The sequence below is a fragment of the Sciurus vulgaris genome, assembly GCF_902686455.1.
Source record: "Sciurus vulgaris genome assembly, chromosome: 3".
In the NCBI taxonomy this organism is placed as follows: Eukaryota; Metazoa; Chordata; class Mammalia; order Rodentia; family Sciuridae; genus Sciurus; species Sciurus vulgaris.
Window position 1 is genome coordinate 159284412 of NC_136463.1, and position 17479 is coordinate 159301890.

The 17479-nt window shown below is 38.2% G+C and overlaps 1 protein-coding gene and 1 pseudogene across 11 annotated transcripts in view; both read right to left on the reverse strand.

Annotated features, from left to right (window-relative positions):
- MDH1B (malate dehydrogenase 1B) overlaps window positions 1-17479 on the reverse strand; it is a 34849-nt gene that overhangs the window by 11544 nt on the left and 5826 nt on the right. For 2 of the 10 annotated variants that reach the window (XM_079130661.1, XM_079130660.1), the window contains exons 2-9: window positions 16426-16538; window positions 13684-13818; window positions 13345-13487; window positions 11071-11567; window positions 7920-8061; window positions 6441-6604; window positions 3878-4017; window positions 3535-3586 (exon numbers count right to left, since the gene is read on the reverse strand). In XM_079130661.1, coding sequence (XP_078986787.1) covers window positions 3535-3586; window positions 3878-4017; window positions 6441-6604; window positions 7920-8061; window positions 11071-11567; window positions 13345-13487; window positions 13684-13818; window positions 16426-16538 — 1386 coding nt within the window. Of the gene's footprint in view, window positions 1-433; window positions 1991-3534; window positions 3587-3877; window positions 4018-6440; window positions 6605-7919; window positions 8062-11070; window positions 11568-13344; window positions 13488-13683; window positions 13832-16425; window positions 16539-17479 lie in introns of those variants that run through there. The other 8 variants (XR_013762345.1, XR_013762346.1, XM_079130662.1 and 5 more) reach the window with 7 other exon arrangements.
- LOC306655909 (phytanoyl-CoA hydroxylase-interacting protein-like) lies at window positions 1989-3488 on the reverse strand (annotated as a pseudogene). Its single transcript has one exon. The product of its transcript is annotated as a phytanoyl-CoA hydroxylase-interacting protein-like (transcript).

A 17479-nucleotide genomic window follows, 5' to 3' on the forward strand; every position in this document is an offset into this window, starting at 1 on the left:
GCAATGCTCTGATTATTTCAATGCTCTAAGTTTGGGATCCCTGGCAAGGTCCAAAAGGTAACAGAGTCAAGATCAATCAAATATGTACCCATGCATGTGTGCACAACCATCACCTACCCCTTGACCTTTGTTAATAGGAACACAGCATATAATCAGGTCATTTTCTTTTATATGACTCTTTATAAGGCAAATATATATGGGAAATGTAGGACTAGCTACCAATCAATGGAGTCAAATTTAGGACAACAGTTTTTTTTTCTTTTTTTGGTGGTGCTAGGGATTTGAACCCAGGGCCTTGTGCTTGCGAGGCAAGCACTCTACCAACTGAGCTATATCCCCAGCCCCCAAGGACAATAGTTTTATAGCTCACTCTAATGAAAGGAATTTCCAGTTCTAGTCTGCCAAATGAAGAAAGCCACCCAGAAAGCTAGTTTCCTTCTGTCCCCAACCCTGTCACAGCACAGCACCCTGGACTTCTTATTCCTAAGATGTACCACAGTGGAGTCATTTATATGCGTGGTCCATTAATGGATTGCAGGTTCCAAGAGGGCAAGATCATAGTTTTGTTATCTAATATCATAAATGATAGTGGAAGAAAATGTTGAACTCCAAAAAATATTTGGTTAAAGCTCTTGGTGTAATTTATTTCTATATACCTATTTCCATAGTTAAGATAGGATTTCCTCTAAAGTAAAGGAAGAAAAGAAGATAGTACTTCTTAGGAGCTTCTGACTAGAGAAAATGTCAATGAAAAATATAAGCTAATTGAAAATTTTCTGAGTTTTAAATTAAGTTATCTAAAACTAAATATGGTGGTGTGGTTTGGATGATGTTCCCAAAAAGATATGTTGCAGTTCTAACCCCTGTGAAAGTAGGGTCTTAGTAGATATAGTCAATTTTAGATGGGGACTTATGGGATTAGGGTGAGTCCTAAATGCATTAACTGGTGTCCTCATAAGGAAAGAGAGATTTAGAAACAAACACACAAAAGGAAGACACATACACAAGGAAAGTCAGAGATTGGCGTGGTACAGCTATAGGCCAGGAATGCCCAGTGTTGGACCAGAAGCTAGAAGAGGCAAGGAGGATTCTTCCTAGAGCCTTCAGAGGGAACATGGCCCTACTGATGCCTGAATTTAAGTCTTCCAACCTTTTGACTGTAAGCAAATAAGTTCCTATTTTTTTTTTTTTGATGAAAAAATTCACATTTTCATAGTTTGAATGGGAAGAATATTGATGATTTCAGAAGCAGGCTATTTCTGAGGCTCATTATTTTCTCTGTATTTACCTGATATTTCATAACTTTTATGAATCAGAATAATGTCCTTCATAAATTTGTTTCATTGAAGTCATCTACTTATAACAGGACAAATACACAACTATTTGAGGTTTACAAATTACATTTTCGACAAGGAAAATGGTTTTGTGACATGTATACAATTGCTATTAAAATGTAACTATATATTCTATATGATTGTAAATATTTTATACAATATAAATAAAATTTTTTCTATTATATTTATTATGTTGAAACACAGTAGTTGTTTCCTATTAGCTAATATAAATAACATAAATAACACTGTCAAACAAGTTGGAAGTGCTGACAATTCTAGGCTTCAAGATTTAACTCATGCTGCAATTACACCCTTTCATGTGGTTTGGAGTTATCCCAATATTTGTTCAGTAGATTAAAATGAATGCATATTTAAACACCATTTATAAGTCATTATTTTGTATTTTGCTAAAGCGGTCTATAATTGTTTTGTTATGTTTGGCATAAAGTAAAAATAAAAAAAAGATTGCAGCATCTAGGCAAATAAAGTGTTAGAAGGAAAACATCATCAAAAGTAGTGGGAAAGGTAGGGAATAGGAAACACTAAAACAGCTCTGAATGAAATTCGAAAAGTGGTAGTTTACTTTTGGTGATAGAAGCATGTGCATTTTTCAGTGGAAAACATCTGATGATAAAAATGGACAAAAGAGAATGCTCCTAAGGGAAGAAAAGGGGCTGAGTAAGAATAAGAAAAGTGGGCATTAACATCCAACACTGATATTACAGTTTTTGTAGCTGGGATCTTTCTTTGCATTTGTAGTAGACAAACTCATGAGCTGATGACCAGTGATTTCTGCCACAGTGCCCAAAGAAAGATCCACAGGGTCAGTAAAAATGACTCTTAAAATGACATCCTGGGCACAGTGGTAAACCAGCTTCTGAACAGGTCGAAAATTTATTATCCTTGGAATTTAGTTGTGGAAGGTGCAGCTTACAAAATTCATCACCTGATGATCCCATAGAGGCAATAACAAGACTCACATAATGATAAGCAGTGTACATACTATAGAAGTCCCCAAAGTACAGGTTAGTGTTGGGGTTAAAAAAATTTTCTGCTGCAATCGTAAACCTGTATCTTCCATAAGGTGAATCCTGGGGTAGCTTCCCAGTATTGAATTCAGTGCTGCAGCTGAAGAAGATACCTTCTAATTTTCCACTGATAGGAGAGCCATGGCTACCACTGTTATCCTTGACAGAGGGATGCATAGCATCCCCAGGGTGTTCTTGAATACAGTCAAAATATTCTTTGTGCTAGTTACGATAAAAAACAGAAAATTTCAGCATACGTCCTGCAATCGCTTCAGCCTTCTCCAACAGTTATGTTAGATGAACTTTTGAATAGCCTGCTTGCAGAATTCTATAATTTCACTCCATTCAGATACAACATAATCACCAACAACTCGTTTTGAGGCAGTCTGCACTGCTACTGTATATTCAGTTCTTGGGCTCAAAAACCAGTGTCCATGGACAGTCATGGGCAAGGGAACAGCTTTTGCCACCAATTTTGTTGGAACATCCTTGTGTTTAAATTGATTGGCGTTCTTGTTCTCTTTCTTGTTGAGGTCAATGAAATGGTGTGTAATTTGGTCTTTGGATTTTGAATCCATTTCCCATGAAATCTTGAATGAGTCACATATAATATTGCTTATTTTGATGTTATGTGGTACAGGGAGTTCTTCCATCTCTGCTATGCCACTCTCTTGTGATTTGTTACCATCCCGGTCGCCCAGCTGAACCGCCTCCAGGCTAAGGTTTTTGATCACCTCCTCAGAGGGGCTGGTGGGGCTGTTGAGGGCATGATCCAGGTGTGGCCACCTCCATTTTCCCAGCCCTTTCTCAAGCCCACCTGCTTCATATTCAGGCTCTTCCTTGGCAGGCAGGGTGGGTCAGAGGGGTGGGACAGTTCCTATTCTTTTAAGTCACCCAGTTTGTAGTAATTTGTTGTAATAGTTCTAAAAAACTAATCAATATGGTATACCCCAAAGTTATAAGGCTATGGCACTTTTAAGATGTGATTTCTTTATCATTCTTGTGTTTTATTTCAAAAGATAATCTGAACTTGGCAGTTTATTTTGTCAATAATTCAATTTAAAAATAACAAAATAAGGATTAGAATTATCTATATCAACAATGATTATTGTAACAAGTATTTAATATTCTTTTAATAGCAGTGCAACGAAACAGCTTATTCAAGAGGTTACCTGACTGGTACGGTTGAAAAGTCATCACGTCTCCAAATGCAACAAGTTTCTCCTGTTAACAAATTTTACAATCAGAGAATTAAATGACCATAATTACCTATTTACTTATTATTTAAGAGAAAAATGCTTGATTCTTCATTTTAAATCAAGGGTATTTTTAATATACCAGAAGTTATATAATCAAATGAGTATGCTCTTCTGCAGATTTCTTCAAGCTTTCATTGCCTCGTTATTTTTAGGAATATGATACAAGCAGAACCTGCAGAGAACCAATGTATGCTTTGCCCTGGGGGATCAGTTTAAGCATCATCAGTGTCAGTTCCCTTGAATGTACTGACATTACCTGAATTAGATCACTTGTCATTTGGGTCATTATTTGTTCGCTTAATTCGACATCTTTGAGATCTGTAAGAACCACCCAAGTTCCATTCTCAAATTTCACAGGCATAGAAAAGACAATCCCTTCAGGAATACCAAACTGGCCTGTGGTGAGTAGATATAAAGAAAATGAAACAAAAGCATTCAGAAAAATAAACCCTATTCAGTATTATAGAAAAGGACAAAAATAATAGATAACTTTTCATGAGAAGGATGGAACTAAATTTCTAGAAATTCCTCAAGGGAGGACTGAAGCGCTTACTCTGAAAGTACTGGCTGAGCACTTGTTCAAGTGCTGACCATTCTCCCATCTCCAGTTCTCTCGCATCCAGAGGGTTAATGAAAACTTTCCTTTCTCAATCTTGTCTGGATTCCTTGTACCTGTTTCCCATGGCTTTTCCATGAGTCCCCATGAAGCCCATGAGCCCAAGCCATTTGCACAATCTGGTCTTCCAGTCTTCTAGCCTACTATGGTAGTCTTACTGCCAGGGTAAGAAGGACAGGGAAAGGAAAGGAGTGGGCAGGAAAGCTGGCTATTTCCTTGTGGCTTCCCAGTCCCTGTTTGAATGTGCTCTATATAAAGATTGACACTCTTTCTTACCAATTGCGCACCATTCAGATAAGATTTCTCCCCTTCTTTGATGCCTCAACTGAATAAGAAAATGATTCCTGCCATTCTGGACACCAAAAATGTAGTCACTAGGATATCTTACTCCCTTTCTGTTTTTGTTTTTATTTATTTAATTTTACAGACTGCATTTTGATTCATTGTACACAAATGGGGAACAACTTTTCATTTCTATGGTTGTACACGACATAGCACCACACCATCCATTTGTTATTCATACATGTATATAGGGTAATGATGTCTGTCTCATTCCATCATCTATCATACCCCCACCCCCTCCCCGTCTACATAATCTAAAGTTCCTCCATTCTTCTCTTGCCCCCATCCTCCCACCCCCATTATGTATCATCATCCACTTATCAGGGAAAACATTCAGCCTTAGGTTTTTTGCAATTGGCTTATTTCACTTAGCATGATATTCTCCAATTGCATCCATTTATCTGCAAATGCCATAATAGTATTCTTCCTTATGACTGAATAATATTCCATTATATATATATATATATATATATATATATATATATATATATACACCAGTTTTCCCCCTTCATTTTTGAATGAATTCTCTATAGAGATTAATTCAATTTTCTTTCAACAAATAAAAGAAGGGTTTTAAATACCCATTTTCCTACAAAGGTAACATAATGACTTAATGGCAGTGTTCATGAACCTTGCCCTCAGTTGAACAAGGTTCACTGAGTGTCTTCCACACAAAATGCTCCTACATACAGGTGTAGAAAGATGACCCAGACAAAGTCCCTGCCCTCAGAGCACAGACACTCCAGTGAAGGACACATATACAACTAAAAAGGCAGACTGCAATATACTCTCTGACAGAGGAACAAAATACTACATGAGTATAGAGGAGGAAACAGGTTAATTCTGACATGGGGAATTTGGAGAGAGGCGTCGAGCTGCCCTGAAGTCACTGGAACAGGTGGAAGATGGGATGGTGATTCTGCTAATAATCCAAGGAATGCAAGAGCAGATCAGATTGGGAAGGAAGACAGTAAGTCAGTTTGGTGCATGTTGGGTTGCGTTACAGCACGACAGCCTGGTTACCTGCCCAACAGGTAGCCATATTTGGCAGGCCAGAACTCAGCAGAGGGGCCCTGGCCTGAAGCACTGAAGAAAATAAGCTTCAGGGCTGGGGAAATAGCTCAGCTGGTAGAGTGCTTGCCTTGCAAGCACAACGCCCTGAGTTTGATTCCCAGTACCGCAAAAAAAGAAAGAAAATAAGCTTCAGGAAAACACAAAGGGAAAAAATGCTTTAGGTAGAACCTACAGAGGACAGAATATCAGCCATTCTCTTGCCTGTTTTGTAAAAATGGCAGAAGATGGTTTTAGTTAGTCTTTATCTGCTAAGTAAGTTTTAGCAGATGAAAACATTAAGGCCGTAGGCATTTCTATTCTGTGCGTGTTGATGGAGAGCAACCTCTCCATGTTCTAGTGCTGACTGGTCCTCCTGCACTCCTTTGTATCCTACTCTCATCTTTGTTCCCAGGGCTTCCTGGGACCAGTGGTCTTCCTACTCTAGTCTTCCAGGTCAGCACCACTCAGACTTTCTGGCTTCCTGCAGTGGCGATGTCCATTATGAAAAGGCCCTATTTCTTCCTGCTGTCTGCCTAGAATTGACCTTGCTTTCCCTTTCTTAGCTGGGTAGACTGAGAAAACTTCATGAAACTGAGTGTGTCTGGCTTTCCTTTATTGTAGGTTTCCTGAAGGCAGAGGCCAGATAAACTTCTATGTGTTTCCAGTGCAGTCATACAAAATATTGTTGAGTTTTTGAATGCATAACTGAATCAATGATTCATGGTATTGTAAAAGTTCACAGAGGTTATAGACTATTTTAAGACCTAGAGGTTTTAAATATTACAAGATATGAAAAATCCAGATTTACCTTCACTTAGCACTCCTAAAGACACAATCTCCCCAGGTGGTGAGCCATGGTACCAGTATTTCAACGTGGTAGCTATACTGTGTGCAGCTAAAATGCGTCCAAATTGTTTTCCCGTGGAGGTCAAATTTTTAATGGTCATCACAAATTCTCTTTTTACCCACTCACTGCAAGGAGAGAAAGAAAGGATTTTACAATGGAGAGAGGAATGGAAATTAAAGAGGATATTCTCTTTCAATGGAACTATGTGCAAGGGATTAAGGCTGAACTATGACTTTATGTGCCCATTCTTCAACTGTCTTCAAACCCCATAAAAAGCTGGTGGAAAAATAATCAAGTGTAGCAGAAAGGAATCCCAAAATTTCAAATTAACACCATGATAATATGAATATGGAACACATAAAAGTGGCCAAAGACTGCAAGGAAAATTACTTTCATTACAAAGAATTTATTCTATGTAGATGTTATTTTGGAACCAGTGATATCCTTCATCTAAAATAAAACAATTTCATGAAGCACTGAATTATTTATCTTGATATTTAGGGAATAATTATGTTTTTATGGTCTGAATCTAAACTCAGGGAAGAGTTGAACTTGACTAGAACAAGTGCTGAAAGGCTGCCCCTGCTAAGGGGTTAGCACATGGCACAGCGCCATGCACCACAGGCCCTGTGTAGGCAGCACACAAGAGGAGTCTGGCCCCAGAGGGGCAAACCTAGGACACATCATTCCTAGGAACGGACCAAGTTCCTATGTTCGGAGGAGGGGAAAGTGAGGGGAAATGGAAAGGAAACGCGACAATTGGGAAGTGTTGCAGAGTTTAGAAAAGTGCTTCAAAGGCACTCCTGCTGTCTCTCCTCTTCTGCCTCATTCTAATGCTGGTGTTTCCTGTGTCCATTTCATCTTCCCAGCATCCTCGAATGGGCTATCCCATGTTTCCATTTTGCAGATGGAGAAACTAAGACATAAAGAGATTAAGTAACTTCTCTAACGCTACACAGTTAATAGGTGGCTGAGTTCCAACCCAAGCTGCTTGGTCCTGGGGCTGTGTGCCTCACCACCTCTCAGTTCTGCTTCTCTTGGGACACAACACCCAGCCTGGTCTGGCCTGCTTATCATCTTTAATTCCTCTTTCTTGAAATGCCTCATATAATTTAAACTTGGATATATATCTGTCTTTACATTAAGATTCCCTTTACGTATAATTGTTTTAGAGATAACTTTAATAAAATAAATGAACTACTTTAAGGATAATCTGACATATAAAATACATAATTTCAAAATCAAATAAATTAGGATTGGGGACAACTTGAAGATATTCTGTGGAATTTTCTACATTCCTTTAAAAAAGAAAGCACAAATACGACTATAAAATTGTGAGTTAGTTTTGTACAAAGATTTGTGGATGATTCTAAAGAAAGGAACAACTATTGTACATTTATTTAACTTTGCTGGTAAACATCACTTAAAAATATACTGTACCTATCAAAAATCACATCTAGAACAGGGCGAGAAAATTGGGGAGGTCCCCAAATGGCACTGTCATGTCTGTAAACCCGGGCTTTCCTCAGATCAACATAATTATTTCCAGTGATATTACCCCAAATTATCACATCTTTGATGCCTGAGAATAGAAATAAAAATAATCATAATGAATAATAACATTAATACAAATACATTAAAATATCATCATATAACATTAATATAAAAATTACCTGAATCCTACTTTTTGTCTATTTTAAGATTGCTCCAATGGCTATAAAATGAACTGAAGAGTATATTCCCTAAAACTGTGAATCACCTCCCTAATTATCAGCACTTGGCAATCACTAATAATGCTCTGTGAATGGTATGGGTATATGATTAAAATCAAGGAATACTGAAATAGTTCCTGAAAGAAACTGCTACTGAAAATCCTGGGTCTCTATAGCAAGAGACAGGCTAGGAGAGAAGAGGGTGGGAATGGATCTTAGGTAAACTCCCATCAATGCCTATCTCATCCTCTGACATTCTCTTCTTCACCAAAATGGTTCATGAAGTTGGAATAGTCACTTCTCCCTCCACTGCCCTACTCCCAAGAGATCTTGTAATGTGCACTTGGGCCGTTCCATTAGCTGCATGATGTAGGAGCTTGGGAAAGGTGGTAGTCAGGGTTTGGAGTTCATGGGATTCCCATGAGGGAAATAATTCTCTAGATCCAGGTAAACATAAGGTAGATTTTCTTCTTAGATATTAAAGAAGGCTTTTAATCTCACTAGGTTTCAATTTTCTTACTGGCTCTGAGGCTCTTTATAGCTTTAAAAACACTAAATTATGATTCAGAAAATTAGTGAACATCTGCTGCTTTTAGTCTCTCTTCCTTTTTTTCTTTAACAGTATCCTGGGTTTTCTTTACATAATTACCCTTTCTTCAAATTCAGTCCATGTGGTTTAGATGGGCTGTTGTTATTCCTTAGGTTCAACAATAGGCATGAGACCCAGATTCTACCCTCTTGGACATAGTGACTGATTCAGAGATGGGCATGTGCTCTGAACCTGGCCAATGAATTTGTACACTTTTTATACAAACCAGTGGGGAAGAAAGCCCTCTTTCTACTGGTTAGGTAGAAAGAGGATATGACTTGAGGATGTCAGTGGCCATATTGCACACCTTAGAGCCTACCTCAGAGTAAAACTAGCCGAAGCATCAGTCAGAAGAAGGGACAAGCAAGTCCTGCTGTCAGCATTGGAGCCCCAGCATTCAACCAGTCCTTTAAAAAAACCTACCACTTCAGACACTTTGAGTTGACTTTCTATCACTTATAACACTGGAGTCCCAATTTAAGACAATACACATGGCCTGAGAAGGTGTGAACTGAACGTAGAGATATGCTGAACCTGGCTTTTCTGAAAAGGTTTGCCACCCTCTTGTCATCTGGGATGATCGCTGAATGATTCCCTTAGTGGTTTTCCTCTTTCACATTATTCTGTTTAACTGTTTTTGTTTACACTGGGCTTCTCCTTGCTGTTCCATTGACAAGTCCACTTCGATTACTGTTCCTCTAATGTCTCTCCTTCCTTTTCCTGGCTTTCCTCTATTTTTATTTTTTTCCTGCTCATCACATGCTTACTTGCTTTGAGTAGAGCAAAACTTATAATAATGGAACCAGCAGACCCACAAGACAGCACCTTTCTGGCTGAAAGCCCTATGTTACCAGCCCCCAACACATATATCTTGTTTAAAATTTTTTATCACTGCCTCTTATTGACACTTTTCATCAGTGTATTATGGATCTTTTGTGATAAGTCAGTGTCTACATATTTAACTATAAGTTGATGACAGAGATAAAATGGTTGGGAAATGTTTCATTTCCTAGTGAATAATTTAGCATTAATTTGATCAAGTTTTATACTGACTGGAGAGGTAAGGCACTAAAGATATGCATACAATAATACCAGGAGTTATATATACTTCCTGGGGTTTCACTGGAAATAAATAAATAAAGCAGTACTGGCTCTAATATTAGGGGCTCATTAAAGTCCTCCAAGGCCCTGATTTAGGCACTTGAGGCTCACATTTCATTGTGTTTCAGTCTTGCTTGAGAAGTTAAGTCTTATGCCTCCTTTCTCAGATTTCACCTGCTCCATTTCTGGGCACAAAGAACTAAAATATGTCAGATGTGATATTGCCTTTAAAATAGAACAACCCATTTTGTTATCTAGTTTCACCTTCATATGATTCTGATGTCTACCAGTTCAAAGATGAATAGAAGCAGAAACTGATCAGATATTATAAGCCTATCAATATGTTTTAACATCCTTGCAAATGTTATCATGTGCTAGGCACCCTTCCAAGCACTTTAGAAATATTATCTCATTGAACTCTTACATCTATTCTGAAAGGGAGGTGCTGTTAACATCCTCATTTTACAGATGAGGAAACTGAGGCACAGCAAGTTTGCTCAAGGCTACATGGATGGGAAGTGGGGCAAAGTTATTTTAACATAGTCCTAATTTTTCTTAAATGTTGATTACCTTATTGACTATTATGGAGGAAAAATTGAATACTAGGCTTCAAATTATTACTTGACTATTATAGACCTTATATTAAATATCTGTTCATTAACTTATAATGAGGGACAAGGTCAGTTGTAAAAGCTGGTAAAAAGAATTGCCCAGTACAGTTGTTTCTCTTATCCAAGATTTTACTTTCCATGACTTCAGTTACCCTCAGTTAACTACAGTCTAAAAATACTAAATGGAAAATTCCAGAAATAATTCGTAAGTTTGGATAACTTTAATTATAGCATATTGTTGTAATTATTCTATTTCATTATTAGTTATTGTTAATTTCTTACTGTTCCCAATTTATAAATTAAACCTCATCACAGTATGTACATCTAGAAATGAACAGTATAAGTAGGGTCTAGTACTATTTGTGGTTTCAGGTATTCCCTTGGGGTCCTAGAATGTACCCCCTTAATAAGATGGACTATTGTAGTTGAACTACTGTAGTTAAATAAGTTCTTAGTATCTGCTGCCTACATTTATTCTAGATATCCAGAAAATCCTAGGGAATGAAGCCTTCTTCCTAGCTGCTTGAAATCATGTTGTTTCAAAACACAAACACAAACATCAGCAGGAGTTCACTCACATGAAGCAGTTGTTTTCAGTTTTCTGGCTACTGCAGCCTTGGCTTGGCCTTCCACCCCCAGAGCCACCGCGATAATGTTGTGTGTGATGCTTGGGGCGTGTATCGTAAGCAAGACTGTTTTAAGATTCACAAAGGTTTTTCCTCCCACAATAACCCTGACAGACTCGTGAGCATTCTTCTCAATCAGGTACCCATATAGGCGACACAGTGGCAACCTGCTTCTCAGGCACTCTTCCAGACAGTACACCTCCTCCTCAGTGCTATCGTCCAGGACAATGACCACATGGGCCTGGTGGAAGGCATGTTTCACTTTAGTACAGCTGGAGACGCTGCGGAGGACTGGTGACGCCAGGTCCTCGGTCTCCATCACCAGGCTTCTGAGATGTTCTTCCGTCTGCTCCTTGTCAAACAGAGTCAAACTAATTTCTGTCTGCATCCCAAACACTTCACCACTCGTCAGTATGGGAAGGAGGTTGTAGCAGGCAGGAGAGGTTGCACTGGTAAAAATGTACAGTGAATTATAAATGGTTAGATTCTTTGCCCTCTTAAGAGTTTATTCTTAATAGATATTTCTGCATGTGCACTGTAGAAGGATTTACTATTTTAAAGCACTCATACAGTTGCATAGACATTTTTAAGGCTAAAATTTGGAAGTAGAACAAAAAAATTTTCATTAATAACCCCTTGCTCTGGGCATCTGAAAACAATCTCAAGTAAGACATAAAACGATCGCAAGTAACACCTGTACCTATGCTGTATGGTTTTCAAATAAAATAGAATTCCCCATATGCAGAAAGCAAAATTTCAAAGAAATATATCAAACTATTTCAATTACATGTTTATATTTCTTCTTGAAAAAGACCGAAGTTTCAGTTAGCCACAGCTTTCTTTTATTTCATAAGCTTATCTACAAAGTGATGACTTTTTTTTTTTTTTTAGAAAGGACCATCTTTTCCAAATTCTCACAAAGACAAATCCTTATAAAAATGGCTAGGATCAACACAGGCTGTGTATGGTGTCTCTGTAACCACACTTTGCAAGTATCTGGGTCTTCTATTTCTGTGATAATCAACTGTAGGGAGTTGGGAATTGCATGTGAGAATTTCTGGCACTCACAATGGGCTTCGGGAGGGGTACAATGGAAGTTTCAACAGTATCTATACCATTCTGATGCTCTTTAAATGTGGCATTTATTAAATCTGGGTTTATAGGGTCATAGATGTTTACTACACAATTCTCAATTCTTTCCTGTATTTACAATATTTCAAAATAACAAATAATCTTTAAAGTAAGTGTACATGTTAGATACATGCATATAGTAAGAAGGATAATGTGAGAGACAGACTGAGGGGTGGGGGAAGGAGAGAGAGAAAGGGAGAGAGCAAGAAAGACAGAAACAGAGTACAGAGAGTGAAAGAAAGAGAGAGAGTACAAATGGATGGAACTGGAGAATATTGTGCTAAGTGAGATTAGCCAGACTCAAAAGTCAAGGGTTGTATGTTTGCTCTCATATGTGGAAGCTTGAGAGGAAAAATGAAATAAAAGGGATCTCATGAAAATAGATGAAAATATAAGGGAAACCAGTAGACTAGAGGAAGGGGATGGGGAGGAGGAAAGGAGGGCACAAGGGAATGAAACAGACCAGACCGTGAGTTGTGCATGTATGAATATATCACAGTGAAGACCATTATTATGTAAAACTATAATGCACCAATAAAAATCAAATTAAATAAAATCAAAGAAAGAGAGAAAGTGACAGCAAAGACTTCACTGTGTCCCAGACAGGGAGCAGTGGGGAGCAAACCTGAGAAGGAGAACAAAGGAGGGGGAACAAGGTGAGGGGAGTAGGGATACAGAGAGTGAGCACATGAGGAACAGCCAAGGAAAACCAGCAAGTGGGAGAGAGGAACAAGCAATGGTTAGAGGGGACAGTGCCACAGAAATCGGGCAAAGCAGTCGTACTATAAAGTTGCTTTTAGGTTAAGTGTGTGTGTGTGTGTGTGTGTGTGTGTGTGTGTGTGTGTGTAATATAGAACTCATACATGGGGTTATAGTGGGGGATACACACACACACACACACACAACCATATTCCTAAACATGAATGTGCATGCACATGTGAACACACACACACACACACACACACACACACACACATACACAAACATACCTCAAATTTGACATTCAGGTATTTCCATCATGAAATTAATCCCTTCTCACTGTTCTTTCTAAAAATAAAAGCTAATCTCCTATACCCTGGGGTTTGACTATCTCACCTGGTGATCCAGACCTGCAAGGGGCTGATGAGATCTTTCTGGGCCTCTTTCTCCAGCTCTTTTTCTATATGTGCCTCCAGGTTCTCTTGAGCAATCACCATCATTAGCTCAGTCATCATGCTAGAGGTGACATCATAGTAAAGCTAAACATAGGGAACAAAAAAGTCAACCTCAGAAAATAGATCATTATCTAATAATGGCCATAATGGAAAATTGTTGTTCTATGTCAAACAGACTAGAAAGAGAGATGACAGGATATCTCAGAAAGTAAGACATTTAAAACACAAAATCATGTAATAGAATGATAGTTTTTTTAAACAGACAAGTTAATTTATGCACCTGAGCATGCTCCAGGAACTCATTATATCCTCCCAAAAGCAAACCCTTTCCTCCACGATCCAGCAGCTCTCTCCAGATGATGGGGGACTTTTGGTGATTCCACTTATTCTTTTCACACACATCTTTCAGCCACTCCTATTGAATGACACTCCAAGAAAAAGCATATATTAGATCTGCCCAAGAATTCAATTCAATACCAATTTGGATATCTTTAAACAGTAAAATGTAAGTATAGAAAATAATGATGATTTAAGTCACAAATTAATAAAGAAGAAAAATGATTTTCAAATTCATTGGTCAAATAAAGTTACTGGAAGTTGGTCTTTCGGAGGAGGAGAACTGGAGTACAAATGTTCAACTTAAAGAGAGTCCAGATGTTTAATTAGACTGATTTTTAAAAATGACTTATTCCCCCTGTATTCTTCTTATATATGAGCTATTTCCAGTTTTAGGGACACATATATTTTGATATTTCTTTTCTGTGGACATTGTTTATATGGTTCAGACTGAATGAGCTAAAAGTCACCTGGGAATTCCTGCTAATATTTATCAGAAAAAGTTTAAATTATCATTATCTGATTTGTGAATACATAGGTCTTCCAGTGATAAGATCTGAATAAACTGGGCACAGTGATGTATACCTGTAATCCCAGGGGCTTGGGAGGCTGAGGCGGGAGGCTTACAAGCTCAAAGCCAGCCTCGGCAACTTAGTGAGGCCCTAAGAAACCTAGGGAGACCCTATCTTAAAATAAAAAATCAAAAGGGATTGGGATGTGGCTCAGTTGTTAAGTGCCCCCAGGTTCAATCCCCAGTATTAAAAAAAAAAAAAAAAAAAGAAAGAAAGAAAAGAAAATAAAAGAAAAAAAGATCTGAGAAGGCATAATAAAACATCTACTATCAAAAAAGTACTAAATAACCCCAGTGGATGAAATAACAGTTGCGGGCACAATGGGCTTATAAAAGAAACAGAGGTTATATAATAGTTAAGAGAAAGGGCTACCACTCACTAAAGTCTACCTAGTTATTGTGCTGCTAAATTTTCAATATGCTAGCAACAAAGACCAGTGCTGGTCCCTGATAACAGCACTATGTTTAGAAGCTAGCAGCTAGCTTCTTTGTGGCAAATTGATCACACTGAACTACTACCACCCTAAAAAGAATAATGATTTATTTAGATTTGTATCAACATGTATTCTGGGTAAATAATTGCCTTTTCTGCTCTTAGAGCTTTGACCAGCTTAAGGATTAAGGCTTGCAAAATTACTTTGAACTAAGGAACAGAGTTTACAGAAAAGAGGTTCAGTATTTAGCATATAACCATGGGTTCCACTGCCCTTATCATATATCACATCACCCAAACAAATAGAGGGGCAGGACAGGCCACCAAAGGTACGGGTGCTAGTTTTAAGACTGATACCTTGTAAGGATGGGGCATCTCTTTCAGGATGTTATACACATCATAAATCAATGTAGTGTTTTGCCCTCATATGTAGAATACCTGAATCCAGGAGCCAAGGGGTAGAATGAAGAGTGATCCTACTTACCATCACTCCCAGGGACCCACTTGGGTAACCTGTGCTTTCACAAACTCTTACTCCAAACTATATAGGTTAGGAGATTCTAAATCCTAAAGAGAGACTGCTTCTATCAAGGGAAACAGAGAATACTACTAAATTTAAGCTATGGCTTCCATTAATCACATTGAGCTCCTGTGCCAAGAGACCAGCAGGCAAGGAGAGGAGTTGCCACCTTAAAGGGATGATTGCCCTGTGGAAGAGGAGCATGGAGGGCAGCCGTAGCTCAATGTAAGCAGTAAGGAATATTTAGAATATTTTCCACTGGTGCGTCTTTATTATTTCCCTGCCTGATTTTGACAGTAAAAGAACAAGTGTAGCAATTATAACCTGAAAAGGGACTAGGACTCAGATCCCTTAAGGACACAGATTTAGGTCATCACACATCACAGATTTAGGTTATCACATTATGTTTTGAATAATCTGGTCCCACTGTCCTGGATCAGCTTGGTAAAAGCTTGGTAATAAGTCACCTAGACCAGTAGAGGATGAAGGGACTATATAATGGATAGTAGAGAAGAGTGTCAAGTGTCAGTTTGGCCCTGAAAACTATGGGCAATGGAAAATATAGTTCATCTGACTAACATTAATCCTGAAAATTTCCCCGGGGAAAGACATCAACCAGAATCCTGGAGAAGCTATTACTAGATGGTGTAAATTATTACATGGATCACGTGGATCCAAAGGCATAATGGGCATACCACAGAGGATGCCATTGAGTCCAGATTCTCCCTTTATAACCAAGGCACTCAAAGTTCCTTGTCAAAGTCTGCTTATGAGGCAACTCAGTCACAAAGACCGATATTTTAAATAAATAATTCCTCCCTACCATAACAAATCAGCATGGAAGAGTGAACAAGTGAAATTTAAGCTAGCTGAATTCTTGGTTGGGCTGGGGATGGAAGAGCCAAACTTATTCTACTTATGGTTAGGTTTTGTTTGTTCTATTAGGTATTATGCAAAAAGAAATAATGTTTTGAGACTGATAAGTAAGAGCTCATTTTATTAGTATTCAAACATCATTAGTACTTGAACATTCATTACTGGAGGTCAACATGATACACTAGTTACTATTTAGTCAAATTAAAATGAAATTTTGTGTACACAAAAGTTTAACAAATTGTCGTTTTCTTAAAAAGACAAATAACAAGAAAAAAAGCCTTCTTACCTCCCAAACATCAGGATGTTGTGTAATTTTATATATTTGAAAATCAGGAAGATTCTTTTGTAAATAGTCTGCCAGAAGTTCTGCTTTTGCATAATATGGACAATCTGCTCTACCTAAAAGAGTTCAAATGTTTTCTTTCATCACACAGAAATTATCATGAAGTTATGAAATTAATCATAGTTATAATTTTATAGAAAAGTTATGATATAAACTGCTATGATATAAACTTCTGATTCTTATTTCATTAAGAGGCTAACAAATATTATCAATTAAGCATAAAGCTTTGACAATGAACTAGTCACCAAAAGCCACTCAAAGGCAAGGTGTGAGTGAGGAGTGGTGGAGAGGGGACCTGTGGAAACCAGATGACGTGTGGCCCACAGTTGTAGGGGAGGAGAAGCTGAGCGAGAGAAGAGTGTGGATAATTTCCATTTTCTGGCTTGGATAGATGATTGTAACTTTACTAAAAAGAAATTATGGATGAGAAGTTTAATTTCAAACAAGTATAGTTGGAGATATCTATTGTATATTTAAGTGGGTACAACCAGCAGTTAGTCAGATATCTAAGTCTGAAGTTCACGTGCCATGTAAGGGCTCCGGACATAAATTTTGCAGACATCACTGCGTAGGAAGTTAAGTCCACCAAAGGAAATATGCCTGGGATTAAGACAGAGCAGGAGGGACAGGGAAAAAGCACCAAAACTTCTTTGTAACACTCTCCCTCAATTCCAGTCACTAGTTCTTCAACGACATGGAATTCCCAAGTTATCAAGCTCCCTTTGTTTATTAGCCTCCCAGTCTAGTTCAAATCCATTGCTTATCACTTCAAATCAATCTGTGGCTCATGTTTTGAATAATCTGGTCCCACTGACCTGGATCAGTTGGTAAAAGTCCTTCACCTTGGATGAGCTCAATTATCAGCTTTCTCTGTGCCTGGATCCCATCTACCAGGCACCACTGGAGTAACATGGTGGAACCAAGCAGAGGGAAAACATCATAAATTCATGGTCACCAGCCTCAATTGGCCCTCAGCTCTGCCTGGTGATCTTTCTGC